This window comes from Cryptotermes secundus, unplaced genomic scaffold (genome assembly GCF_002891405.2).
Source record: "Cryptotermes secundus unplaced genomic scaffold, Csec_1.0 scaffold1116, whole genome shotgun sequence".
In the NCBI taxonomy this organism is placed as follows: domain Eukaryota; kingdom Metazoa; phylum Arthropoda; class Insecta; order Blattodea; family Kalotermitidae; genus Cryptotermes; species Cryptotermes secundus.
In genome coordinates, this window is record NW_019738890.1 from 223,529 (window position 1) to 250,932 (window position 27,404).

A 27,404-nucleotide genomic window follows, 5' to 3' on the forward strand; every position below is an offset into this window, starting at 1 on the left:
CCAACTATTCTTTAGGGGTATCCCGGTGCCACTGCTGGACAGCTGCCTAAAGCTCGTCGTTGGAGGTGAATGTCTTACCCCGCATGATGCCTTTCATTGCACTGAATAGATCGTAGTCGCTAGGGGCAAGATTTGGCGAGTATGGCGGATGAGGCAGCACGGTGTACCCTAGAGCACCCAGGGTGGCAATGGTCTGCTGACTGCCATGTGACCATGCATTGTCATGTTGGAGAAGAATGCCGCACCCCCATTTTCCGTGGCGGCGTTGCTGAATGCGTTGGCAGAGTTGGTGCAGTGAAGTGCAGTACCAACTGATCACTGTCGATGGTCATATTGGGGGGCAGCCAATCTAACAGAAGGGTCCCCTCCTGATCCCAGAACACAGTCACCATTTGCTTCCGGACACATTCCTGGGTGTGACTTCTTGGGAGGAGGGCTCCCAGCGTGTTTCTACTCCATGTACTGGCGTTTCTTTTCTGGAGTCTTGTGCCAGAACCATGACTTGTCAACGGTGACTAGACTCTGAAAGAACTCCGGCGAATCCATGCTATACAGCTGCAGCAACTGTTGGCATGTCTCCACATGTTTCTTCTTCTGTGCAATGGTGAGAGAATGGGACACCCATTGAGCACAGACCTTTTTCATCTTCAAATCCTGATGGATGATGATGTGAAATGTTCCATGTGACAAAACTTGTTGCTTTCTTTAGTTCATCAAAATTGATGCGCCTGTTCTCCAGTATAAAGTTGGACATGTGCTGGGTACTGTCTGGTGTGCATGCTGTTGCCAGACGCCCACTGCTTTTGCATTTTTCTGCACAGTCCTTGATGTCTTTGAACTCTGCTATCCAGCAAAACACGGTTCTGTGACTTTGTGCTGCTTCCCCACATANTAGTAGCTTATATATCTCAAACCATAAAAGATCACAACATCCATCAACTATGCTGCTGCCAGACGCCCACTGCTTTTGCCTTTTTCTGCACAGTCCTTGATGTCTTTGAACTCTGGTATCCAGCAAAACACGGTTCTGTGACTTTGTGCTGCTTCCCCACATATGGCTGCTAACCGTGTGTGAATGTATGAAGCAGCCACTCCTTTCCTCCAGAGAGACCACCACTTCAGTGTTGTCTGATCATTTTCCATGACTGCACCTGCACACCGCCATGAACGATGCGGCACAGTTCGACCTGTGCACAGTAGTACTGTCATCTTGTGGCCATAGGCGGCACTATAGTATGTCTTCCCACATACACCGGCTCACATTTGACACTGCTGCTTTTCCAGAATTATGGAGGGAATGTCAATCATTTCTGAAGGACCTAAATATAAAAACAAAATTGTTTTCATGTCTGACATATAGAAGATCTTTTTCTGGACCAAGGAAAGGGAGAAATCCTGAGACTGATGCCTCCATTTTAGAGTATTTCAACGATTTATGAAATGAATGATTACCCATAATTAGGGAAGCCTGAATGTCAGAAGCAAAAGAATGTGGTAGGAAAGGTAATATACCTTTCAAGGCCAGTTGTGGATGGTGTGAAAAAATTATGAAGAGAGAAAGCTTATCGTTAAGACCAAGGATGAAAATTAGAAACTTCCTACAGAATTTGAAACAACCAATTGCATTTCAGCATTTTGTTATTGGACTCTGCTGAAGGAATAAATATGCTTTAAGTCAAATGGACAATGCTGACAAAACTGCATTTTTTCAATATATCTCATAATTATACAATAAATTTGAGAGGGGAGAAACAAGTGACAGCGAAGACCAAGGTTACACAAAGTTACATGTTACTGTCATTCTGTGAATAATCTCAAATGGCCATAAATAACCATATGTAATATTAAACAGAAAGACAGTGTCAAAAGAAAATTTTTGCAAAGATGTAGTAGTTCAGGCTCCAAAAAATGCATGGATGATGCCAGAGTTAATGGAGGACTGGCTTGGATGTGTGTGGGAACATTGGCCTGGTATGTTATCAAAGCTGAGGAGTATGCTTGTAATGGACACATTTCATGGCCATTATGGCTTTAGATTATTGATCTACAGTCCTTGGAAGTTAGTGAATTCCTCTGTTTCAGAATGTGCTGTGTATCTTTGAATCTGTCTTCTTAATGTAGTTTACGGGAAATTCATGTGTATCTTCAGTTTGTATAGTGACTGGGCTACCAGCTGGACAACTGGTATTTTTTTTTTCCTTGGCACTACAGCCCCGGTGGGCCTAGGCCTACCTCCATGAACTGCATTCACTTTGGTTTTTCTAGATCTTACACATACGGTATTACTCCTTGGACGAGTGATGAGCTCGTCGCAAGGCCTCTACCAATAGACAAACACAGAAAAATGTACACAAACATCCATGCTCTGAGTGGGATTCGAACCCACGATCCCGGCTTCCGAGCGAGTGAAGACAGTGCTTGCCTTAGACCGCTCGGCTACCATGACCGGCCGGACAACTAGTATTACTAAGTACTAATTACTAGTATAAAGGATTATTAATGCCATCCAGTGTGATTGATAAATGTTTTTTTTTTATCTTTCTTCTTTGACACGTTTCAGTCAGAGTGACCATCTTCAGAAGGACATATCATTACATGCGGAAACCACTATTACAATGTGATTGGTTATTATCAGTACATATAGACACTAACATTACAATGTCATGAATATAAAATATTAGCGTTTGTTAAATTATAGCGATGTGCATGAATTTATTAAAATATTTATAAATTATTATAATTAGTCTGTTTGCTAGTATGGTTTAAAAACTTTGTTAAAATCTAGAACCAGTTTGGTTCGTGTCCTTTATACCGCATTCTTTAAGGGAAAATGAGTGTCTACCACATCGTGATTCCGTTGTTTGAATCACAAAACTATTCAAAAACACCAATATAAAGATAGCCTTCAAAACAAGTTCCACCATAGGTAAATTATTAAATGAGAAGCTAGAAACAAACCATACAAACAAAGTGGGAAATACAAAATAACCTGCCAAAGCTGTCATAAAGTATACATTGGCCAAACTGATAAAAACCTAACAACAAGATATAAAGAACATAGAAGAAACACAAGATTTAACAAAGACTAAACGGCATTTGCCAAACATATACAAAATAAGTGTCACCAGTATGGACCTGTGACAGTAATCATGGAAATAGTTGAGCATACTAAAAAGGGGAACCTCATGAATATGAAAGAAAACTTCCACATATGTCACTTTTATCAACTTAATAAGCTGACAGAAGAGCAAAAACTTACAAAGGAAAGTGATAACTAGAATAGTATGTTCGACATTATAATAAAACATCAGTTTACGCCCACACAAACATCATGAGGCACAAGGGGTATAAATACACAACATAGTATGGCCTGCACAACTGGACGACAATAAAGGTAGGATAAAGTAACAAAAACTCACGTTTAAATAGGATGAAGATTGTGAAAATACTACATAATACCCATAGAGTCCTATTCTGGAAACGAGAGAACCACGACATGGTAGGCACTCATCTTCCTTTAAAGAAAGCAATATAAAGGACACGAACCAAAGTGGTTCTAGATTTTAACAAAGTTTTTAAACAATACTAGTTACTTACTTACTTACTCAGGGAGTTGAGCCCTTCTGGAGGAGCCGCCAATTCTGCAGCTACTCAAGAATTTCCCAGCATTTTATGGAACCCGAAGGTTCATTACCATGTTCACAAGAGCCCTCCACTGGTCCCTATCCTGAGCCAGATCTATCCAGTCTATACCATCCCATCCTATCTCTCTAAGATCCATTTTAATATCATCCACCCACCTATCCCTTGGTCTTCCCTGTGGTCTCCTTCCTTCTGGTTTTCCCACCAATATCCTATACTCATTCCACGTCTCCCCCATTCGTGCTACATGACCTGCCCACCTCATCATCCTTGACTTGATGTTTCTAATTATACTTGGTGAACAGTACAAGTTATGAAGCTCCTCGTTATGCAGTTTTCTCCAACCTCCTGTCACTTCATCTCTCTTCTGTCCAAATATTCTCCTCAACACCCTCAGACTGTTCTTTTTCTCTTATGCACAAAAAAACCTGTACCTAATTCATGATTTTCATTCACCTTTCCATAGAAAAATGTATAGTCTCCTGCTCGTGCGATGCCACCTCCATCCCATTTGACCTCCTGTACTTCTGCTAAATCTAACTTATATTTTAAGATTTCTTCTGCCACTGCCCTGAGCGAACAGTACTAGTAAATAGACTTATTATAATAATTTATAAATATTTTAATAAATTCATGCACATCACTGTAATTGTTCAAGGCTAATATTTTGTATTCATGACATTGTAATATTGGTGTAATATTACTGATAATGACCAGTCACATTTAACAGCAGTTTCTGCGTGTAATGATATGTCCTTCTGAAGATGAGTTTGAGTATGAGTATGAGGGGTGAGCCATAAAACTGGCTCTAGTACTGCGACCTTCAGTGGTCTATTGTGGTTCCCCTTTGGATTAACTCTTTATTAATCCTACACTTCAAATGAGATGTAGGACTTTGTTTACATGGATGTCATAAAAGCCACTTGGTTCCATGAAGAATTGACCCAGGTGGTGATATCTTAAATAAGCTATAGCCTCACAATCACATAAGATGTGTATGGGTGATTCATCTTCTTGTAAGCACTTCTCACAAGTTGGATCCTCTGGTCACTCCAACTGAAACATGTCCAGGATGAAAGATAAAAAAGAAAACATTTGTAAATCACAATGGATGCTGTTAATAATGTTTTATAATGTTTTGTGTTTTGTGATTAGTGAACACTGACAGCATGGGGTAACATATTACATTGTATCTGTGTTGGATAAATTATCACAACAGTCTTTTTTCTGAATGTGTTGAGACATCATGCTGAGGCTGATCTAATTGGTTTTGGCAAATAACCTTGCAGCTTTGAGAATCGGATTTCTCAACACAGTTCCTTGTGGTTTGTTGGAACTTAGCCATGCATGGGTCAAGTCAGTTTAAAAATTCTGTCACTCTTCAGGAGTCACTGCCTGGCTNCCTGTACTTCTGCTAAATCTAACTTATATTTTAAGATTTCTTCTGCCACTGCCCTGAGCGAACAGTACTAGTAAATAGACTTATTATAATAATTTATAAATATTTTAATAAATTCATGCACATCACTGTAATTGTTCAAGGCTAATATTTTGTATTCATGACATTGTAATATTGGTGTAATATTACTGATAATGACCAGTCACATTTAACAGCAGTTTCTGCGTGTAATGATATGTCCTTCTGAAGATGAGTTTGAGTATGAGTATGAGGGGTGAGCCATAAAACTGGCTCTAGTACTGCGACCTTCAGTGGTCTATTGTGGTTCCCCTTTGGATTAACTCTTTATTAATCCTACACTTCAAATGAGATGTAGGACTTTGTTTACATGGATGTCATAAAAGCCACTTGGTTCCATGAAGAATTGACCCAGGTGGTGATATCTTAAATAAGCTATAGCCTCACAATCACATAAGATGTGTATGGGTGATTCATCTTCTTGTAAGCACTTCTCACAAGTTGGATCCTCTGGTCACTCCAACTGAAACATGTCCAGGATGAAAGATAAAAAAGAAAACATTTGTAAATCACAATGGATGCTGTTAATAATGTTTTATAATGTTTTGTGTTTTGTGATTAGTGAACACTGACAGCATGGGGTAACATATTACATTGTATCTGTGTTGGATAAATTATCACAACAGTCTTTTTTCTGAATGTGTTGAGACATCATGCTGAGGCTGATCTAATTGGTTTTGGCAAATAACCTTGCAGCTTTGAGAATCGGATTTCTCAACACAGTTCCTTGTGGTTTGTTGGAACTTAGCCATGCATGGGTCAAGTCAGTTTAAAAATTCTGTCACTCTTCAGGAGTCACTGCCTGGCTTGTGTTTCCCATTTCCATAGGACTTATATGATTGTGCTCTGTTTGCTTACATGATGGCTCTAGTATAGTTCCAGAAAAGAAGTTCATTGTGATGTAGTTAGCATTTCTCCCCAAAATTGAGAGAACGCCACTTTAGACATCAGTTCCCTTACTCTCTCTAGGCAGATGGAAGTTCAGAGCTTTATTTTTCTGAATTTATCTTCTTTAAACACCATGGCATGTCTCCATCAATGTGATATTATCGTTGCATTAACCACAGTGTCATTGCATAGGTGATGAAAGGAATGAACATGAAAAGTTTTGCTTTGAGTGTGAATTAATCCCTTTCTTTGTTGTTGAAATTCCAGAATGCAAAGTGTGGCGGAATCCTTTAAATCTCTTCAGAGGTGCAGAATACCAGAGGTTCTATTGGGCTACTAATAAGGAACCTCTAACATACTATGACATGAACTTATCTGCTCAGGATCATCAAACCTTTTTCACATGTGAAGGTGACTGTGGAAAAGCTGAATATGAGAGTGAGTATCACATTTATTCAAGCAGAAAAGTTTGTTACTTTTGTCTGCAACATAAACCATGTTGTATAACAAATTATAAATCACTCCGTCCAATGTGACCTGTAAGTTTTTTACTACATAAAAACTTAACACCTTTACATGTTTCGGTCTCTGTGGGCCATCTTCAGAGGGCAAACATCACTACAAATAGGAAACCACCATCACATAATTTGTTTACACGTAAAGTACGTACACTTATATGTTACACTACATAGTACACAGGATAGAACATTTCACAAACACAGCAGTTTCCTGGGAATGTAAGTTTTAAAAAATTGTATAAAATTCCTTGATGCTAATTAAAAGTTTTTTAGATTGTCAATAATTAAAATTCGTAAACCGTGCAGGCTCATGTTCGTCCTCCCATCGTCTCTCTTATATGTAAGGGTGTTAATTTTTTATGTAGTAAAAAACTTACAGGTCACATTGGACAGAGTGATTTATAATTTGTAATTGTTATTGTGATGGACCAGAATGAAACAAATCAAACTCATGTTGTATAACTTTTCTTTAAGTCGGTTATTTAAGTGTGCTGTTAGTTTCAAGAGTTTAATATCAGTGATAGGATGAGCAATGAATGTGGAACAGTTGATGGAATGAGAATTATAACAGGATGATATTTCAGATTTATTTCCACTACATATTTTGTAGCTTGTTTCATTAAGCTTCATCACATTTTTCATTTCCCTTGTCAAGTCTAGTAAACTGTTTTGACATGCATTTGTTCCTTTAAAGTTACAGATTTGTTAACAAAATGTCTTCAGTTCTAGATGCTGAGGACAATTAGAATCTATATAGTATATTATTAATTGAGGTAATTGTGTAATTCAAGATGCACATTTTATGGTCTTATTTGGCCAATACTATAATTCTTGTTATGCTGATATGTAGGCATTTGCTTGCACTCTTTTGTCATTCTGCTTTATTCTCATATGTGGATGTTGTGCATCATTTCTGAGGTGTTAGGTCTTCTCTTCACTTACTCCTGCTTTTCCACTCCTTTACCCATATTAGTTGGTCATTTTGGTAACAGGTAATAAATATTGGGTAGGTAGGTTGATGTATTGATAAATGTAAAGTAAGCAAAGTAAATATATCCCTGTAACAGGCTGTGGAGGCCCATAGGGTTGTGAAATTTTGAGGTTCCCACATTTTCTAGACAGTTCGCTCATAGATGGCGGTAAGGTTGTCAGCCTTATGCTTTGGTTGTCCTTTACTCCCAAGAATATTCCTGGTACTCATTTCTGTTAGAAGCTGAGTCGACTCCAGGGCCATAGTGCGGCTGGAAGGATTAGGTAAATTGAAAAAAATCTGGTGACCTCATTGGGATTCAATCCCGTGACCTTCCGGCTTGTAGCATAGTGCATCAACCAACTATGCTACTGCATGCCCCTAAAGTTTAATAAGAGCAAGTAGAAATACCAGTAAAGCCTACTGAAATGGCAATAGGGGAAACATAAACACAACATGCGAAATTATGAAATTTTCCATTTGCTTGACTGACTACCTTGTTTTATGCAGTTCCTAAGTTTAAGATTATGCAGTACCCTATATAGTTTCCATAATAGGCTGAAATTTCATTGTCATTGTGTTTTCAAAACTGATAACGGATTGTGGGTGATCAGTTGCAGAGGTAACATCTTTGTAATGTTTCTTGCAGTTTTAACTTTAAAGGAATGTATGGATAGCAGTGAAGTTAAAGTTGTCATCTTACATTGCCTTTTAAACTGAAAATGGAAAGAAATATAGTGGGAGGAAACACTACTTCAAATTTTGTAAAACTTACAGAAAACGTGTACAATGAACTGTCAGTACCCACAATAACCTCATGTTATATTTCTTTGTTGGCTTCATATTTAAGTGTTTTGACAGGAATTATGTTGGTTGGAATTTGCCTTTTTGAATGCTATTCAGTGTCATTTTCATGTAGAGTGAACTCTCAGTTATCTGTGGTAGTACATGGGAGAACTGATGTGGATAAATAAAAACAACAGAAATCGAAATCAGGAAATGCAGTGAACCCCAGATTTGCATTTTTGAAGGGTCCTTCCAAAATTAATGTAAAATTAAAAAGAAATGATAATGATATAAAGAAAATGTAGACTGTTTTATACTTGCTCTTGACTTTAAGCGGAGAATATTTGGGCCCAAGAGGCATGCAGTAATACAAGGCTGGAGAAGATTGCTCAGTGAAGAGCTTCATAACTTGTATTCATTGCCAAATTTAATTAGAATGATTAAGCTAAAGAGGATGAGATATGCAAGGCATGTAGGACCCACAAAAATGAAGAGGAATGAATGCATACAGGATTTTTATGGGAAAGCGAGAAGGAAAGAGACCACTAGAAATACCTAGGCACAGGTGGGTGGATAATATTAAAGTGGTGCTTAGAGAAATAAGATCAGGTGGTTTGGACTGGATTCATCTGGCTAGGATAGGGACCAGTGACAGAATCCATAAAATATTGGGAAATTATTGAATAGCTGAGTGACTGGTGGCTTCATAAGGACTCAGCTTAAAGGAGTTAGTTACTTAGTGGGTTGCTTTATACTGTAACCTTGGCACCCAAGAATGCACAGTCCCATGTCATGCACTTCAGCTGCCTTTCAATTTCATAATCTCCCAAACAACATTTCATTGCCATTGTATGATGAAATGAAACTGGGATATTCACATTCACTATGAACTCGCAGAAAACTTATTGCACTCTGTATCTTAGCTACAGTTGAAGTATTTGTTTGTGTCCATAGAAAGGAAAATATTCTCTTGCAGCTGCAATGGAAGGGCTTGGGAATGATGTACAAAAGAAAGAATTTCCTTTCCAGTCTCTCCTGAAATCCCATATTTTCACTTTTCTCTCCTCTAGTCAGTAGAGTGTAATATCTGAAGAGTGTAACAAAGGTGTGAACCTCACAAGCAGAAAAATAAAATATACTCTCAGTGCACCCAGATGTGTTATAACAACAGAGACTGTGGAAGTATGTCAAATGCTACAAGCAGCAATGATTTTATAATGCAGAACCACTTTGTGAAGAAGCGGGAAACCCTTTCATAGTGAATGCACACAAAAAAAAAGAGTATAACTTTTTTGTCAAAATATTTCTAAATCTTGCGTTATAATATGTGACACTATGTTATTTGCATATAAAACAAAGTTATTTCCATTTCTTTATCATAAAAAATGTAATAGATACAGAATTTATAATAAAATGCCTAAAATTATTTGTAAGTTTGATAGAAACGGGCGTTTAAACACTGAAAAGCAGCAAGAATTTAAATGAACTCCATCCAGCTAACCCTACAACCATTCAACAGTCCAGAATTTAAAGGTAAACAACGAGAGAAATATCTTTCCAACCTCCATTCAGTGGTAGGCTGGTGTAGAAAGCAATAAAATAATGAGAGAAGTTTGCAACAGGATGTGAAGATGTACAGTCTGCTGCAAATGATTGTAAAGTTTAACATTTAAATCATTATTGGAAGCTATAATGAATAAATGGTTCTAACAGCTCCTCAATTAATCTGTGTGTATATAATTGAGAGTCTGCTATATGTGTGTGTGGTGTTTGACATGTGTACTTCTGTCAGTAATGCAGACAGCATGGCGTGAACGTAACCCGGTAGCAAGAATTAAAGCTGCACATGATGCCCTTGAAAAGAACCCTGATTGTGCCCCAGCATATATCTTGCTGGCAGAAGAAGAGGCGATTACTATTTTGGATGTGGAGAAGATTCTCAAGCAGGCATTGAGAGCAGCTGAAATGAATTATAGAAAATCCCAGCAGATGCAGCATCAAGGCTCTGTGATGGAAGCATTGCATAGTGAGTATGTTCAGAGTGTCGTAAGAGCTCTAACTGCATGTATCTCGCTAGTTTATCATATTTATTTATGTACAACACATGCCTTAATTTTTGGAGAGGGAACTGTTGGCATGTTCTCACTAGAAAATTTCACTTCAGAAAGTTAAATTTGAAAATGAACCGATTTGAAACAATGTGTTAAATGCAGGGACATATATAACCTCCTCAGAAATAGTGTGGAATTTTGTATAGATCTTGCAGGTAGAATATCTGTGAATTCATATAATGATCTCCCCTTCTTCTGGAAACTTATTTAAAATATTATCTTGTGTTAATGACTCGACATGGGGATTGAATTGGTAATCGGATTTACTGAACTGTACTGCAGCATATGCACAGTCTTCTGTGTCTTCACCAGTCGTTGCCTGGTAACGGTTCCTAACAGTGTTGATTCTTCAGCTTCTGTACTCACGTTCTTACTGACTGGTGACTGTCTTAGAGCGCCTTATGACCACAACTGCCACTAACGTGTCCCATTGTATAGCCTTGGCACAGACCACATCAAAAACACATTTCCAGCTATTCTTCTGTTGTTGCTTGTGCATTTTTTGCAGTGGAAATGTGTTTATCAGCTGTTACCTAGCAACAGTCTTTTATACTGGCTCTGCTGTTTTGGCTTCTGGCCATTATGTCACAATATAACATTTTTGTCAAACTATGGTAAGCATAGTTCACGGCATCATGTTACTTTGTGCATTGTTGGCTCAATGTACATACCCCTTGTTGCTATTCCGTCTTTCTTAAAGCTTTATAGAAGACATTATTCTGAAGGGAGTTTCAAGTGTCATTCAATATCAGTGTACCTGTCCCTTATCCCTTATCTCTTCATGTTTACATGCTGTTCCAACATGAAAAATACAAGTACATGAACTCGTAAATAATACCTTATATTTCTGTCATCTCATAGCCAAGTCAGCTAGTCTTCCCTCATGTAACATCTTCGTGACGTCTTAATGTTAAACTATTGAGGGAAGTTCATCTATACCAGAGATGTACTGCAATTACTAGAACAAACATTGTAGCTCTTGTTGTGTAAAGTCCGCACGTTTTAAGGGATGAGTAGATTGAAAGTGATATGTGTAGAATAACAGTATTTGAATTTTCTCGTATACACCATATTTACTCGTGTACGTGTATTGCACACAATATTCTTGAAATTAGCATCCAAGAATATGGAGTGGCCATTCTTCAAGAGTATTTTTGTTTGTGAACAGGTAGCTTGACTTTCAGATATTTATAATTGATTCATTGTGATGCTACTTGACATATATTTCACACATTCTTTTCAGTTGTATGCTACTTAGAATACTAGACAGACATTTGACTTGTGTAGTTATGTTGTTACCATGACAGCCAGGTGAGATTGCCACAATAGCATATGCATTATAGGGAGCAGACATACTTTGACAGCTTAACATTATCATGCATGTGCTGAGATACCCGAGCAAGATCATTTACTGTGGGTGACAAACTGCTGGTAGTAGGTAATGTGTAAAATGTAATAGATTACAGCAATTGCCAGAAATACTCCCTGTTGTTATGCATGCATTGGCCACGCCATAGCTCAGGCAGTTAGTTGCTGGCTTCACACCGCGGCGGCCTGTGTTTGATCCCAGGTCTGGTCAAGTGGGATTTGTGGTGGACAGAGTGGCGCTGGGGCAGGTTTTCTCTGAGTACTTCAGTTTCCCCCGCTAATCTTCATTCCACCCAATTCTCCATCGTCATAATCACCCAGGGCAGGTACAATAGGCCAGTCAGTGGCAGCCGTGCCGAGTGGACCCAGTCGGACTCCACCCCCCACTCAGCAAATTATGTATGCATTCCTATCACTTCTTTAAGTACAGCAAACTTGAAACTTGCATACCAAATCTCCTCTATAAGCATCAGTTGTGTATTATACATGAACACATTTATTCCAGTGTGTAACTCTCAAATGCCATTTTGCCACAGGAAAAAACAGGAGTGGGTGAATAACTGCCTATTATACAGATCAAATGGGGCTTGCTGGCACGTAATGCATAGGTCACTTTGTGGTAACTGTTTATTGTTTTGTTAATATGAAATTGAAGAAAAATAACTGTAATGCAAATACACTATTGGGTTTTCGGTTATGCTAATAATCCAGATCTCCATGCACTGACTTGACAGCAGGAGTATCAGTTCCAATTGCCTAGTAGCTGAAGGCTCTCGCTTGATGACAGAAGGCAGCAGATGAAGACCAGTATTAACATATTGTTGAAGACACTGATATTTTGATAGAAAGATGAGAAGTATCCTATATTAAAACAAAAGTAGTAGGACATTTTGGACTATTTTTTCATTGTATGTGACTGTTATATTTGTATATTATTTCTTTATTGTAGATAGTTTGAAAATAAATGTAACTATTTCTCTAAGGACTGTTTACTATATATTTGTACCAGCTTCTTCATCACTTTTTACTGAAATCTGATCCAGGATATTGGGATGCATGTCCTGCAAGGTGCATAGTACACAAGTAAGTATAGTAATTTGTATCTGACAGTAATGTGGTAAGGCTTTACTCCTCAGAAGGAAGGAAATGTGAAATTCATGAGGATACTGTATTTGTTGGATGTATGAATTAATATAGTTTTTACACAAGCAGAATGTTGGTAAGGCATGTGTATACAAATTGGATAGTTGTGTTTAGTAGAACAAGAACCAAGAACATTAAGAGAGAACCAGATAAATGTAGGTTTACAGTGGCAAGCAAAAGGTTTGATGGTGTCTTCTGTTGTGTGTTAGTCTAACAAATGCTCTTTTCTGTCATATCTCTAATTTATGTAAATTTATATAAGGCAGGAAATGAAAGTGAATGGTATGTAGAAGGTGGATCCTCCATTACTGTACAGTGGAACCTCGCTTGACGAGCACCTCTCATAACAAGTAATTTGCATAATGAGCAAAACAAATTGTAAAAAATGACTCGCTTAACGAGCAACATTTCGCATAAGGAGTGACGAGAGGGGAAGTCCCAGATTGTGCACTCGCTACATCAGTCTGTGTTTATCACTCGTTCTGCTAGCATCTTAGTGTCGCTTGTGATCACACATTTTTCCAAACTTGTGTTCAGACATATTATTTGTGCAATGTTTAATAACCCTTGCAAAAATATCCCCGAAGAAAAAGCCGCAAAAAGACAGCCATAAGAGAATAAAAATAACCGTAGAAATGAAACGTAAAATCATTGAAAAGCGAGAAGGAGGTGTGAGCGTGGCTGATCTAGCACACACATACAATCGGTCTACATCAACGATTTGCACTATCCTCAAGAACAAGGACAAGATTAAGGAGATAGATGCTTCAAAGGGAGTGACAAGAATATCTATGCAATGGTTACGTATTCTCGACGATGTTGAGAGGTTGCGCCTCATATGGATAAACGAAAAGCAATTGCAAGGGGACACTAATAACAAGAACATCATTTGTGAGGTGAAAGTGATTTTCACCGACCTCGTTAAGAAGACGCCAGGATCATCAACGGCCGAAGAAGAAGCATTTAAAGGAAGCTGTGGGTGGTTCGAGAAGTTTAAGAGAAGAGCCAGCATCCACAGCATTGTAAGGCACGGTGAAGCAGCAAGCTCCGACACAAAGGAAGCAGAGAACTTCATCAGCGACTTCAAGAAGCTCGTAGATTCTGAGGGTTACTTGCTGCAGCAGGTTTTTAATTGTGACGAGATGGGTCTCTTCTGGAAAAAGATGCCGAAGCGAACCTATATAACAGCAGAAGATAATGCATTGCCTGGCCATAAGCCAATGAAAGACCGTCTCACGCTGATATTTTTGCAAGCGGTGATTTGAAAATTAAACCACTGCTTGTTTACCATTCAAAAACACGAGCCTTCAAGAAGTGTAAAGTCCAGAAGAGCAGGCTAAGTGTGATGTGGAGGTCCAACAACAAGGCTTGGGTGACACGTGACCTTTTTACTGATTGGATCAATGAAGTGTTTGGTCCTTCTGTGAAAAAATATTTGCTTGAGATGAATCTGCCACTCCATGTCTAGCTTGTTATGGACAACGCTGCTGCCCATCCTCCAGACCTACAAGGTGACCTTGAAGAATTTAAATTAATCAAGATCCAGTTTGTGCCTCACAACACCACTCCTTTGCTCCAGCCTATGGACCAGCAGGTTATTTCTAACTTTAATAAGCTGTACACTAAAGCACTCTTTGAGCGTTGTTTTGAGGTGACTGAAGGGACCAATCTCACTCTCAGAGAGTTTTGGAAATATCACTTCCACATTGAAAAGGCATGGGAAGGGGTTGCCAAGAGAACCCTCACTTCTGCTTGGAAGAAGCTTTGGCCAGAGAGCGTTGTCGAATGTGACTTTGAGGGGTTTGAGATAGTACCTGTGGACCCTGTAGTCAACAAGATTGTGTCTTTGGCCAAGATCATGGGGCTGGAGATGGATAACAATGATATCGATGAGCTTGTGGAAGAGCACAGCCAAGAGCTGACCACCGAAGAGCTTATGGAGTTGCATTGTGTTTCACAGCAAGAAGTTGTGGAGGAGAGTTTGCCAGAGGAGGAGGAGGAGGTAACAGCAAAGCAACAATCTTCTGGTGCAATAAGAGAAATGCTGAAATCATGGGAAACTGTTGCATCATACATTGAGAAGCATCACCATAATAAGGCAGTGGCTATGTGCGCTACAAATTTATTTAATGATAATGCTGTGTTGCCTTTTCACAAAATTTTGAAGCGTAAGCAAAAACAAATGTCTCTAGACAGCTTTCTAGTAAAAAAGAATTAGATATGTATCATAAATAAAAACTAATTTTTTATTATTATTTTCTTTTCCCCTGCAAATGGAATTTGCATTCCAGGTTGGTTCATTCCGCATAGAAGAAAAGATGAAGATGATTCACGCTCCTTAATAATGTATATATAATTTTCTTTGAATACACATTATACGTAATTTTTTTTGAGTATTTTTTCAGCATGGAACGCATTATCATATATTACATTAATTTATATGGGAAAAATTGTTTCGCTTAACGAGTGTTTCGCATGACGAGTAAGATTCTGGAATGAATTATGCTCGTTGAGCAAGGTTCCACTGTATTTCTAAAAAGATAACTTGTCTTTACACATTGATGACTTGATTTATTGGGGCTGAAGCTGCAGTTGCCCATTTCAGACCATATTGACTGACTTGCATTTAGGATATAGTGAAAGAGTGGTACAACATGTCAAACTGAAATGTGTTTTCAATGTTATGAACGTTCTTTTTAGGGAGAGACACAAATGTTTTAATATACATTAAAAGAAGGTTGGCAATGTGTGCGAGAAAACTGGGGAAGCTAAAGGAAGCAGTGAAAATGTTCCGTGATGTGAGTATCTTATCTTTGGCTTATGGGCTGACCAAAATATAGCATTTTGACCTCATCTTATACTTTAATATAGTATCTCCCAGAGAGGTTTCTCAGTTTTGAATACATAAATGTCACATTTTGAATTGAAACTACATACAATATTACTTAATGTAGTTTGTCTTTCTTTGTACTGTAAAATTCCACTAGGCAGCAACAAAAGAGTGGTCATTGTTGGGTACTGAAGCTCCCTAAATTTTACTTTCATTTAAATTTGATGGTTGTTTAAAAGTCAGTGTACATTATGTTGCTGGGAATTGGTTTTCTTTTTATTTTTTTTTTGTTGCTAGTGGGGTGGGACTAAGTCCCTTGTACTGCGACCGCTTCTGGCCTATTGTACCAGCCCCAGATGATAGGTGAGGGTGATTGTGTAGCATTTGGTGGAATGAAGATTGGCAGGGGAAACCGAAGTACTCGGAGAAAACCTGCCCCAGCATCACTTTGTCCACCACAAATTACCACTTGACCAGGCCCGGGATTGAACCCGGGAAACCCCTGCAACTAACCACTTGAGCTATGGCGTGGCCTTAATGGGAATTGGTTACTGGGACAGTCAGGTCTGATGTTAATTATACATTGATGGTTTAAAGCACAGATATTTCAGTAAATTGAAATTAAAAATGCACCAACATAATATTATTTTATGACATTTAAAAGATTTAAAGATTCTTTCTCTCATCATCAGGTTTATTTGTGGACTTGAAGTATTTCTGTAGAACAGAGGTTACATATTTTACAATCATGGGCACAGGGTAACCCATAATTGATAACATGGACTTCAGATATTTGTGTTTCAAGCCATCAATATATGTTCTATGGAAAATCCAGAAAACATTCCAAGTGCTACAGACTTATTGCAGTTTATTTGCCTGATGTGGTCAAGAGAATGTGCCAAGAGTTCACATTAATGCAAGTCTTAGCATATTTGGACTGTAGTGATGTTCAGATATACACTTTTGAAAGGATCACCTAAAATCAACATCAACTCAAGGAAACTGGGGTCATAGAAATGAAAATGAAAATGGTGTAACAAAGAAAAATTTTGTTTGCTTTATACTCTAACTTTAGCAACCCATGTAAAATATATATAATTAAACAAAATAACAATGTAAATGTAAGTACAATAACGTGTATGTCATGTTACTTCTTTAATAAGACAGAATCTGATTTGTTTCAGTCTGGTCTGTCACACTAATATTATGAAAAAGTTAAATAGTTCCGTCCAATGTGACTGGTTAAGGGCATGAATAATTGAAATAAGAAAATCTTAACCAGTCACACTGGATGGAACTATTTAACTTTTTCAAGACACAATCATTTATGTATATTTTCTTGAATTGTATCTCTTTCATGTGAGGTTGAAGAACTGTCATAAGCAGGGCCTGGATTTTGATGACCTGAAAATATTTAAAGAATGACAGAAAAAATCCAGAAAAATGACCTAAAAGATGACCCAAAAATGTAATATGCAGGGCCCAGATTTTGATGACCTGAAAATATTAAAAAAATGACCAAGAAAATCAGAAAAATGACCTAAAGGAGAAAAGAAAGAACACTTCGCTTCCATGTTATTCACATTTCAGAAAACATGAAGAAAAATTCCCTAAAATGGCCAGAAATGACAAGAAATACGCTTAAAAGTCCAAAAAATTACCCCCAAAATGAAAAAATGACCTTAAACATAAAAATGTTAAAAAATAACAAAAAAATTACCTATAAAATATACATTTCTGTAACCAGCAGCTCATATCTGAGATTTATATATTTAAGAGCATTGCATAAGATACAAGGAAAAAAAGATGATATGTCATCAAAATCTGGGCCCTGGTCATAAGCAAAGTTATCCCTGTTTTACTGGGACAGATCTTGAATGTGGGCAGGGCAGAATCGGTATTACTTTCAGTCTGGCAAAATAGAACATTTTAATCATAAAATTTGGTAACTTTTTCTTCTCAGGACTTGGAAAATGAAGTGCAAGTGTGAGGAAAAACATTTGAGGAAATGTGAATTCTGTTGAAATGTAACATCGTTCTTATGGACGTTTGCTCAAGACCAGATGGCAAGTCTGTAAAACTGAAAAAAAAAAAAGTGTAAAATTCAAGATCACAAAATCAAAACTTCATTGTATATATTTGCCCATTTTGTCAAGAAATATTTGATCGACATATTGTACATATGACCGTTGATAAAACTGGAAAAAGAAATTGTCAGTGTTTATGGATACACACAGTAACTCAGTAACATGGCTGGGTAAGGGCTGGATGGCCATGTGTCCTAGTAGGGGCAGGGACCTTCCTCTTTGCCTCTATGACCAGATGTTCATATGGGGCCTACCATCCTTCTGTCTAACACATGTCAGGGGCTCATTTTCCAGGGATGAGTCAGTCGGATTGTAAAGCTGACCTCTCACCTCCATTAATGTCCAAGGTCTGGAATGCATGGAATGTTACCTCCACCTTCATTGCATGGTACTTAAGCACACTGGTAATGTTACTTTTCCAGCATCCATAGTAGATTAAGAAATTAATGTAATTAAGTAGAGCAAATAGATTTAGTAAGATCCACTGTATACTTTTATATGTAAATTAAATATTAATTTTTACTGACAAGTTTAACTTTCCACATTGCTATTAAGAAACTCCTGGTTCAGGCATTGCTTAAATAATATGACAAATAAAGATTGAAATTTTCTTGCGTTTTTAACAAGTGTTGCTGTGCCATTCAGAGCAGTATAAAGTTATCTGTATGAATACTCTTTTTATTTTGTTGCATTTAAATATTGGGTCATGACCCCATTGCTTCTTTAATTTTTGGTCATTCTAACATCTGTTGTCATCTGCATGCACCTTGGAGCAGGGTGTGCAATTTCAAACAGTTTCTCATGTAATTTGACATGTTGTTCCAGCATATTTTCTAGTCACGTGATGTGTTCTTTTAAGTTGGTTATTTAACAGTGTTCTCGGTATCAAGACTATATCTGGTTTAAGGGTTAATGTATGTTTCCTGTCAATCCTGTATTACATCACAGTGGTCACTCATATTGTGGCCCTTTCCAAGTTCTGTGCAAAGGAATTTGCTTAGTTACAAATATTTCTAGTTGGAATCCCTAGCTTTTTATGACATATTGTTGCTCAATAAAATTCTGTCTGTCTTCAGTTTTTTGCCCTTGACCATACAGACAAAGATACAGTAGACAAAAAGGTTCTCAGTGTGAAAAGTTCAGTTCTGTGTTGCACTAGAGTGATTCATTTTACCATGATGCCTAAAGCAAAGCCATCTAAATCGTGTCATTTAAAGCAGATTGTAGCTGAATTTGGAGATGATATATTTTCAACTGACAGTAACATTATATACTGTAAGATGTGTGACACAAAATTAGCGGCAGAAAAGAAGTTTCACGGTAAAACAACATATTAGCCGCAGCAAGCATATGCGAGCAGTGCAAATTTCAAACAAAAAGAAATATGTGCAAATGTTACTGCAACAATGTTCATTGGAAGGCAGAAATCAGTCATTGGATTTTTTCACAGACCTGTGTGATGTTCTGGTGTCCACAAATATTCCATTTTGGGATCTGAACAATGAAAAACTGAAAATTTTTTGGAAGAGAATTGTAGTCATTCTATCCCTGATGGATCCACTACCTTTCCAAGTGCTACAACAATATCGTGGAAATGATTAGGAATAAAGTGCATGGGAAGATTTTTGTTTTTATTGATGAGACCTGCAATACAGAGGGTCTCTATGTGGCAAATGCCATCATTGGAACCTTGGAAATTGATGGACCAGGTGAAGTGTTTTTGCTTACGAGTGAGGCACTAAAATCCATTATTCATTCCACAATTTATAAACTCTTTGATAGGTCGACATGATGTCATCTTGCTTTTTGTAACTGATGTGGCCCCATATATTTTAAAAGCAGGCAAGTCAGTAAAGTCGTTTTATACAAAATTGGTGCACATTACTTACCTACCTGCATAGAGTGATGGAGGAAGTGAGATCAAGATTTCCTGAAGTGAATGCTCTCGTGTTGTGGACAAAGATTTTCGTCAAGGCTTCAGCTTGTAAAATACAATTGGCTCCTGGTGTTCCACTGCTCCTGGAACCTGTTATCACAAGCTGGGGAACATGGATTGATGCTGCAATTTACTATTGCTGTCATTTTCAGGCAGTGAAAAACATTGTATATTCAATGAAGACAGAAGACGTGAGGGCAATTGAAGCTGCTCAGGAAGAGTTCTGGTGCACCAAAAAGGAAGGACAGCTGGCCTTCATAAAGGCAAATTTCAGTTCCTAGACGGAAGGAATCAAATGCTTACAGTAGAAAGGAGCAATGCTAGAAGATTCGCTCACTCTCGAGAAAAAAATAGCCAGTGAGTTGGAGAAAGTGTCAGGGGACATTGGTAAAATGGCGTCAAAAAAAAGAAAAGAAAAATATTCTAGATAAAAACTCAGGTTATGAAACATTATGCAGCATTTTTTTAATTCTGACAGGAGAGTCCTTCAGCACTTTCAGTATTGAAGGAGAACTTGCTGCTAGTGATTTGGTACACTTCAATAATCCCATTGTGTCTGTAGATGTGGAAAGCAGTTTCTCCAAGTACAAGAATGTGCTGTCAAGACAATAGGCATTCACTCACCTTCGAGAATCTCTGCATATTGACTGTCATCTGTTGCACTCTAAATGAGGTTACATTTAAATATTGGAATATATACCATATACGTACATTTGATAAGCATTCCAACACAGTAGAAAAAATTGTATTAAAACATTTAGCTTCAAATTCAATCATATATTGCTTAATTTTCAATATAAAAACGAGGACGAACTTAAAAGAGTAACACTGAGTTGACAGTGTTAATAAAGATTAAAAATAAATTTTAAAACAATTAGTAGATTTTCCATGACATGTTAAATTTTAGGGGTTTTTTTTTAACTTTTAGGTCGTTTTTTCTGGACTTTTTCGGTCATTTTACAGGTCACTTTTAAAATGTTTTTAGCTCGTCAAAATCCGCACCCTGGTGATTAGGTTCAATACGTTGTACTTGTGTAACCCCAACTGATTTTATGAATTACAGAATTGTAATTTCAAATTAAGCCAATATAATGTTTAAAAGTTTATGTATAAGTGAGTCTAGTGACAATTTTTTTGTGTAGGTTAATGACACTTTTGCTCATAGGCTTGTGGAGACAGTGACAGTGTTAGGATGATGAATTAAGAATTGATGCTGATAATGAAGATAACAGCAAAGACTTTTCTAAAGGTATTGTCCCAATATTTGTGTGAACTGGATTGAACTGGCACAGGGTAATGTTCAGTGTGGGATTCCATGACAGCATGAAATTTCTCAACTAGCTAAATAATTATCAATAGTTTAAGTAAGATCTGGATATCTTGAAAGGAGTCAGTTCTTTCATATTTGTATGTGTTTTGAGGAACTGAAAGTTCTTTGTGGAAAAGCTGAGCATGGGGGAATTAAATATTGGACCCTCTAAAGCAGTTGTATAAGTTACAATACTCAGAATCAATATGCTTATGGATGAAGCAGTTATATTTATTTCTTTCTTTACATCCTCTTGACTTCTTCCTAGTTCCTTCATGGCTGTGGTTCTTGTACTTCCCTTTGCCAAAATATCGTCTTATTGATCTTTTTTATGGTGTACTCCTACATTCCAAGTTGCCAGTATTTGGTTCCAATCATTTTCCTTATTCATTTCTTGGACATCATCATGGTTTTCTTTATAATACCTTGAATCAGTTATAAGTTCCATCAATTAGTTTCTAGCCAAGGTGTGGTAATCCAGCAGTTATTTTGCTGTACCTCAGGTGTAAGAGCCTCTCCAATGAAAATATGGAGTTCTAATGGAAGATAAATGCCTAATTAATATATTAAACTTACAAAACTACAGTCAGAAGTCTGGTTTGTAAGAAATTAAGTGGCAAAGTTGTAGTCTGTCACCACAATATCTATGCTGTGCCACATCCCAGAAGACTGCTTTCTTCATGTCATCACAATTCATCATATATGAACAAAATAATACTGAAATGGTGATCAGATCCTTTACCGCCAAGTCTGAAAAGATCTGTAATGCTCAGTATACGTTCATACAGTCTGAATAATATAGTTGTAGAATTTTCTGTGAAGGTAAATGGTAAACAAACTAAAATTATTGTTTTTAGAGGGATCGAAATAATTATGACCAAGATATGCATTAATATTATAATTCTGGAACAAATTAATGTTTTAAATTCTTTGGCGTATGATGTATCAGTGAAGGAGAAAATGGTTTTAATGTAAATATAATTACATAATTTTCAGAATGCAATAATCCAAGTTTGTAAGACACTTGCTATACCACCATTATCTTACTGCAGTGAATCATGGGTAATAAGAACTCATGAGGGGGGAGGATTAAGAGTGAAAGAAATGCATTTCATGAGGAGGACTGCAGGATGCACTTTTTCAGACCATAAAAAAGGACAAATTATGAGAGAACTACTAATTCCATAAATAACAGAATTTATAGAACAGTACAGAAGAAACAGAAATGAACATGTTGACAGGATGAGCTCTGACAGGATTTGAAAAGAAGATCTTAAAGCTGAAGACAAATGGAGAAAGAAGTTTTGGAAGACTTTTGATATAATGGAAGGATTCTGTTTTATAACAGCTGTAACAGGCCTAATGCTCAGAGGTGGTGGTGGTGATGATGATGATGATGATGATGATGATGATGATGATGATGATGAAGATGAAGATGAAGAAATATTTATAACAGAGCAATAACTATTGATTATCTTGCACACTTTATGCATTTTACTCACAAGGAACATTAGTTTCTCTGCTTACTGTAGTTTAATAGGTAGTTTGAGTATTGCATACATACAGTATTGTGTATTTATGAAGTGTTGAGGAATTGATCTTGTTATTTAGGAATACATCATGCATAAACATGTTTATTGTGATCTACTGGATGTGAGGATCTCTTGCCCATGCCCACTGAAACTGTAAACTGAGGCACAGGCTTTACCTTGGAACCCGTGTTTATGATCAGTGAGTGCATGATATGAGCTTGTGTTGTATTTACATGCTCGTACATGCTGTGAAGTACATTTAGGTGTAGTGTTATTTATATAAGACAGACTGTCCATCCACTGAAATCAACTGATGTTTGAAATATATTCACAGAGTGAATATATACTCACAAACTCACCCACTGTATTGAAGATGAAGGCAACATGCAACTATGAAACACTGGAAACAGTACCAACATCCATGCAGTCTTTTGATCATGCTCAGCTTTTCCCTTTCTGGCTTCATCCCCCCCCCCAAAGCATTTTCACTTGTGTGTGGGTCATCAAACAATTAATTCTTGCCATCTGCCTCTGTCTTTCCAAAGATCCTCCTTCTCAGTATCCTCCAGTGATCTTCCTCCCTTCTGCATGATGTCTTCCTTAACCCATTCTCATCTTGATCTTGGTCTTCCTGTTGGTTTATTACTCTTATTTTTATTTTTAAAACCTTCTTTCTGATTCTGTCTTCATCCATTCTTAAAACATGCCCATACTGTTTTATTTTGTTATTTATTTGTTTATCTTACAGTGTATTCATCTTTGAATTAATTTTTTCCTTTCACTTCTCCTCTCTTTCCTGGTTGCTCTAGGCATGTTTCTGACAGGTATTTCAGAGATTACTGGTTTGATTCTTGGGTGGGGCATTGACTGTCCTGATGGAGATGTTTCATATGTTTCTTAGCCTCTCCAGGCAGATTCTAGAATAATACTTTAAATTAGAACACAACTGTTTCCTTTCAAATCCCTTCTCCTTTGTTATGCAGTAATTATCCTATCATGCAATGCTCTATAATCTGGACTACTGTCAGCATCATTAATTGAATTATAAGTAAATTAAATTTTCCTTCTGCCCTCAATAAATATAATTCATTTGTTGATGCTGCTAATTCATGATAAACTTGTTAATTTTCCTTCTTTGCAGTTAACAAAAGAAGTACCGCCAATTATGAATGTATTGAACATTCATGAAAATCTAATAGAAGCGTTACTAGAGATGCAAGCATATGCTGATGTTCAAGCTGTCCTGGCAAAGTATGATGACATCAGTTTACCAAAATCAGCAACAATATGTTACACAGCAGCACTTCTAAAAGCACGGGTTGTAGCAGATAAGTAAGTGAATTTATTGCATTTTACCTCACGCTGTGTGCATGAATGAAGTTTCTGGGATGCTGGTATACATATTTTTTTTTGGCTCAGATTTTGAGTGACATTAAAATTGGAAAGGGTGTTTAAAATCCCATACAGTTGAAACATTTATTAGTCATGATTCACTGTGTTCCCCCCCTCCCTGTGCCATTTGTCTGGAAGCTTCTTTGTTGTGATTACAAAGATACAGGGACATTTTTAAAGCCGTTGACGAGTCCACAGCTCTGTGCTTCATCGTGAGTGGTACATTGCCAGCTGTGAAGCACACACAAATTTTGCCAATGATTCAGCATGTCTGACAAGAAAACAAAACATAAGTGTTGAGTGCTTACTGAGAAGTTGGATGACATAGGGGCCAGACTTGAACATACACCTAGAAAATCACTGAAAGACAAGCTCAAGAGACTGGAGTGTCAGAGTCTAGTGCACGAATGGCAACACAATTGCTGAAGCTTAGACCCTGTCAGACAACTGTAATTTACATCTTGCAGCTACTCAATTCAGCTAGCAGCGTTCATTTTTGCAGTTGGTTTCTGCAGTCTATTGTTGAAGGTGAGATCAGTACACAATTGACATTCTTTTCTAATGAAGCATGGGTTCACTTGCAGGGATAAATAAATATGCAAAATAATTGCTACTGGAGTTCACAGAATCCACATCTAACCCATGAAGCCCTGCTGCAGCCAGTGAATGTTGGTGTCTGGTGTGCTTTAAGTGCAAGAGGGATTGTCAGACCTGTGTTTTTTAATGAAACAATTAATTGTGAAAGATATGTACAGCTCATTCTCAGGCAGTATGGCTGGTCTCGGCAAGACTCAGCTACTGCCCACGCTGCACATATGTCTATGTAGACTTTTTCTGATGACTTTGGGGACAGAATTATCAGCAGTGTTTGGCCAGCACATTCACCTGATCTTAATGCTTGTGATGCTTGCAACTTTTCTGCTGGGGTTGTTTGAAGGACAGAGTTTACAGGAGTAACCCTCGAACAGAAGAACTGGAAGAAAATATCTGTAGGGAAATTTCAAATATTCCTGCAGAGCATCTTCAGAAGGTAAATCAGAACCTCTTCTGCTGGTGTGAGGAACGTGTATATGTAGAGGGAAAGCATTTTCAACACCTCCTGTGATCTGTGAATAAAGGTAACAACTTCCCTTCATTCCAAATATTATTGGTATGTTGAGTCATCGGCAAAATTCACATGTGCTTATCGGCCAGCGGTGCACCATTTGTGGCAAAGCAGAGAGCTGTTGAATGCATCAGGTTTATTAAAAAAAGCACCCTGTATCTGTTTGGATTGTGCAGCCACTGCGATGATCCAGCATCATTTTGAGCACTGTTAATCGAGCTGTCCATGTTAGGTGGGTTCCTAGTCACCATGGCATGCACCTCCTCAGGTTGCGGATGGAGGAGACACCCTCCAGGTACGGAGGGAAGCTGCAAATATATTGAATAAGCAGTCGTGGACAGTCAACAAGGGGTGGTCCTGCAGCTTGGGGGCTGGGCATGGGGCTAACAACTCCTCACTGTAAAAAATAAGCTTGTTATGTTCAAAAAGCCTCTGACCTGGACAGATCCTCTGGATAAACAAACTAGGCTAAAGAAAATGGATATGAGATTCAATACTTGGAATGTTAGAAGTATGTACAGGGCAGGTTCGCTCAAAATATAAGTTAGATTTAGTGAGAGTACAGGAGGTCAGATGGGATGGAGGTGGCAACGAACCAGCAGGCGAATATACATTTTTCTATGGAAAGGGGAATGGGTTCCGTATGGTGTGAAACTTGGTCTGTGACATTAAGGGAGGAACATACACTGAGGGTGTTTAAGAACAGGGTGTTGAGGAGAATGTTTGGACCGAAGAGAGATGAAGTGACAAGAGGTTGGAGAAAATTGCATAATGAGGAGCTTCATAACTTATACTCTTTTCCAAGTATAATTACAATGATCAAGCAAAGGAGGACGAGATGGTCAGGGCATGTAGCACGAATGGGCAAGAAGAGGAATGCATATAGGATATTGGTGGGAAAGCCAGATGGAAAGAGACGACTGAGAAGACCAAGGCATAGGTGGGTGAACAATATTAAAATTGATCTTAGAGAGATAGGATGGGATGGTATGGATTGGATTGATGTGGCTCAGGATAGGGACCAGTGGAGGGCTCTTGTGAACACGGTAATGAACCTTCAGGTTTCATAAAATGCTGGGAAATTCTTGAGTAGCTGCACAATTAGTGGCTTCTCAAGAGGGGCTCAGCTCAATGAGTGGGTGAATTAGTTAACCAAGATGTAGCTTTTGTTGCTTTAACTGGTAGTAATGTAGACTGTTGTTTTGATATTATATTTTCCAAGTCCATGTCATCAAACTTTTCCAAAGCTGCAGACCTAATGGAGATTTTAATTAGATACTGTTCTTTAACATTTTGTGGCTTCTTGATTTTAAATCTTCCCATAACACACTTAGTGCTGCGGTCAAGGACACATGGATCTATACATCTGCTACCCTATACGCCTTCATGGCATAGTGCTTAATTAGTTGAGCACAGGGACAACTTTAACTTTACACAATGAACTTCTAAATGGTGTCTGTCTGAAGAACTTGTATGAAGGATCTCTGAATAATCTCTCATGAATTAAATCTCCTAGATTGAACTAACTTCCAGTGGTTCACTCATTCTGTTGTTATTTGTTTTGTCCATTGCTACAAAATGTAGCAGCCTGCTGCTAAGCAACGGAGGTTCTTCTGTTGACTGTGTTAACCTTGAGGATATATTTACTGAAATGTTGCTCAGCAGTGGATGTCTCGTCAGGCTCCACTATTCCAGCTTTCAGCTGTCATGTCACAATATGATCTTATTGAAAGACAACAGCACCTTCTGCTAAGAATGGAAGATGTGGAGTGGTAAAGTTGGTTTGGGAATGAGGCTATATTGAAACACTTAAGAGGTGTGGTTCCTTTAGGAGTTACGCATGTGCCTGTTGCAGCGCCTGCTGTGTAAGCTCTTGGGGCCAAGTACAACACTCTGTCTATTCTTAAAGAAAGCTATTCACTGTATTTGGTACTGGATGACTTTATATTCTTCAGACTATAGAGTTAAAATTATCCATATGCTTAATTAAGCACCAAGCCACAGAATATATGGAGGAGTGGAGGTATAGCTCCACACATTCTGACCTCAGCATTAAGTGAAGGTGAATGATCAGCTTCATTCTCCTGCTTGTTTACCTCTTAGAGAAAGAGCCCCCGGTATAGATTGAGTTGGAGTGTGGGTGGGACCCAGTTGTGGTCTAGACTCAGTTCAGATGAGTGAAGTCTCTTGGCTCCTACCAGGGGTAAAATCCTGAATCCTCAGTTAGTTTTCCATCTCATAGCCTAGTCGCTATACTGAAAGCTGTTTATTATACCATTAAAGAGGTAGAGATGTTCCTGGATGTCGTAA

The 27,404-nt window shown here is 37.9% G+C and overlaps 1 protein-coding gene across 5 annotated transcripts in view; it reads left to right on the forward strand.

Annotated features, from left to right (window-relative positions):
- The window catches only part of LOC111871312 (protein ST7 homolog), a 73,680-nt gene that overhangs the window by 35,156 nt on the left and 11,120 nt on the right, over positions 1 to 27,404 (forward strand). For all 5 annotated transcript variants that reach the window (XM_023864331.2, XM_023864333.1, XM_023864332.2 and 2 more), the window contains exons 4-7: positions 6,275 to 6,445; positions 10,074 to 10,307; positions 15,604 to 15,701; positions 23,739 to 23,929. In XM_023864331.2, the coding sequence (XP_023720099.1) occupies positions 6,275 to 6,445; positions 10,074 to 10,307; positions 15,604 to 15,701; positions 23,739 to 23,929 (694 nt within the window). The remainder of the gene's footprint in view (positions 1 to 6,274; positions 6,446 to 10,073; positions 10,308 to 15,603; positions 15,702 to 23,738; positions 23,930 to 27,404) is intronic.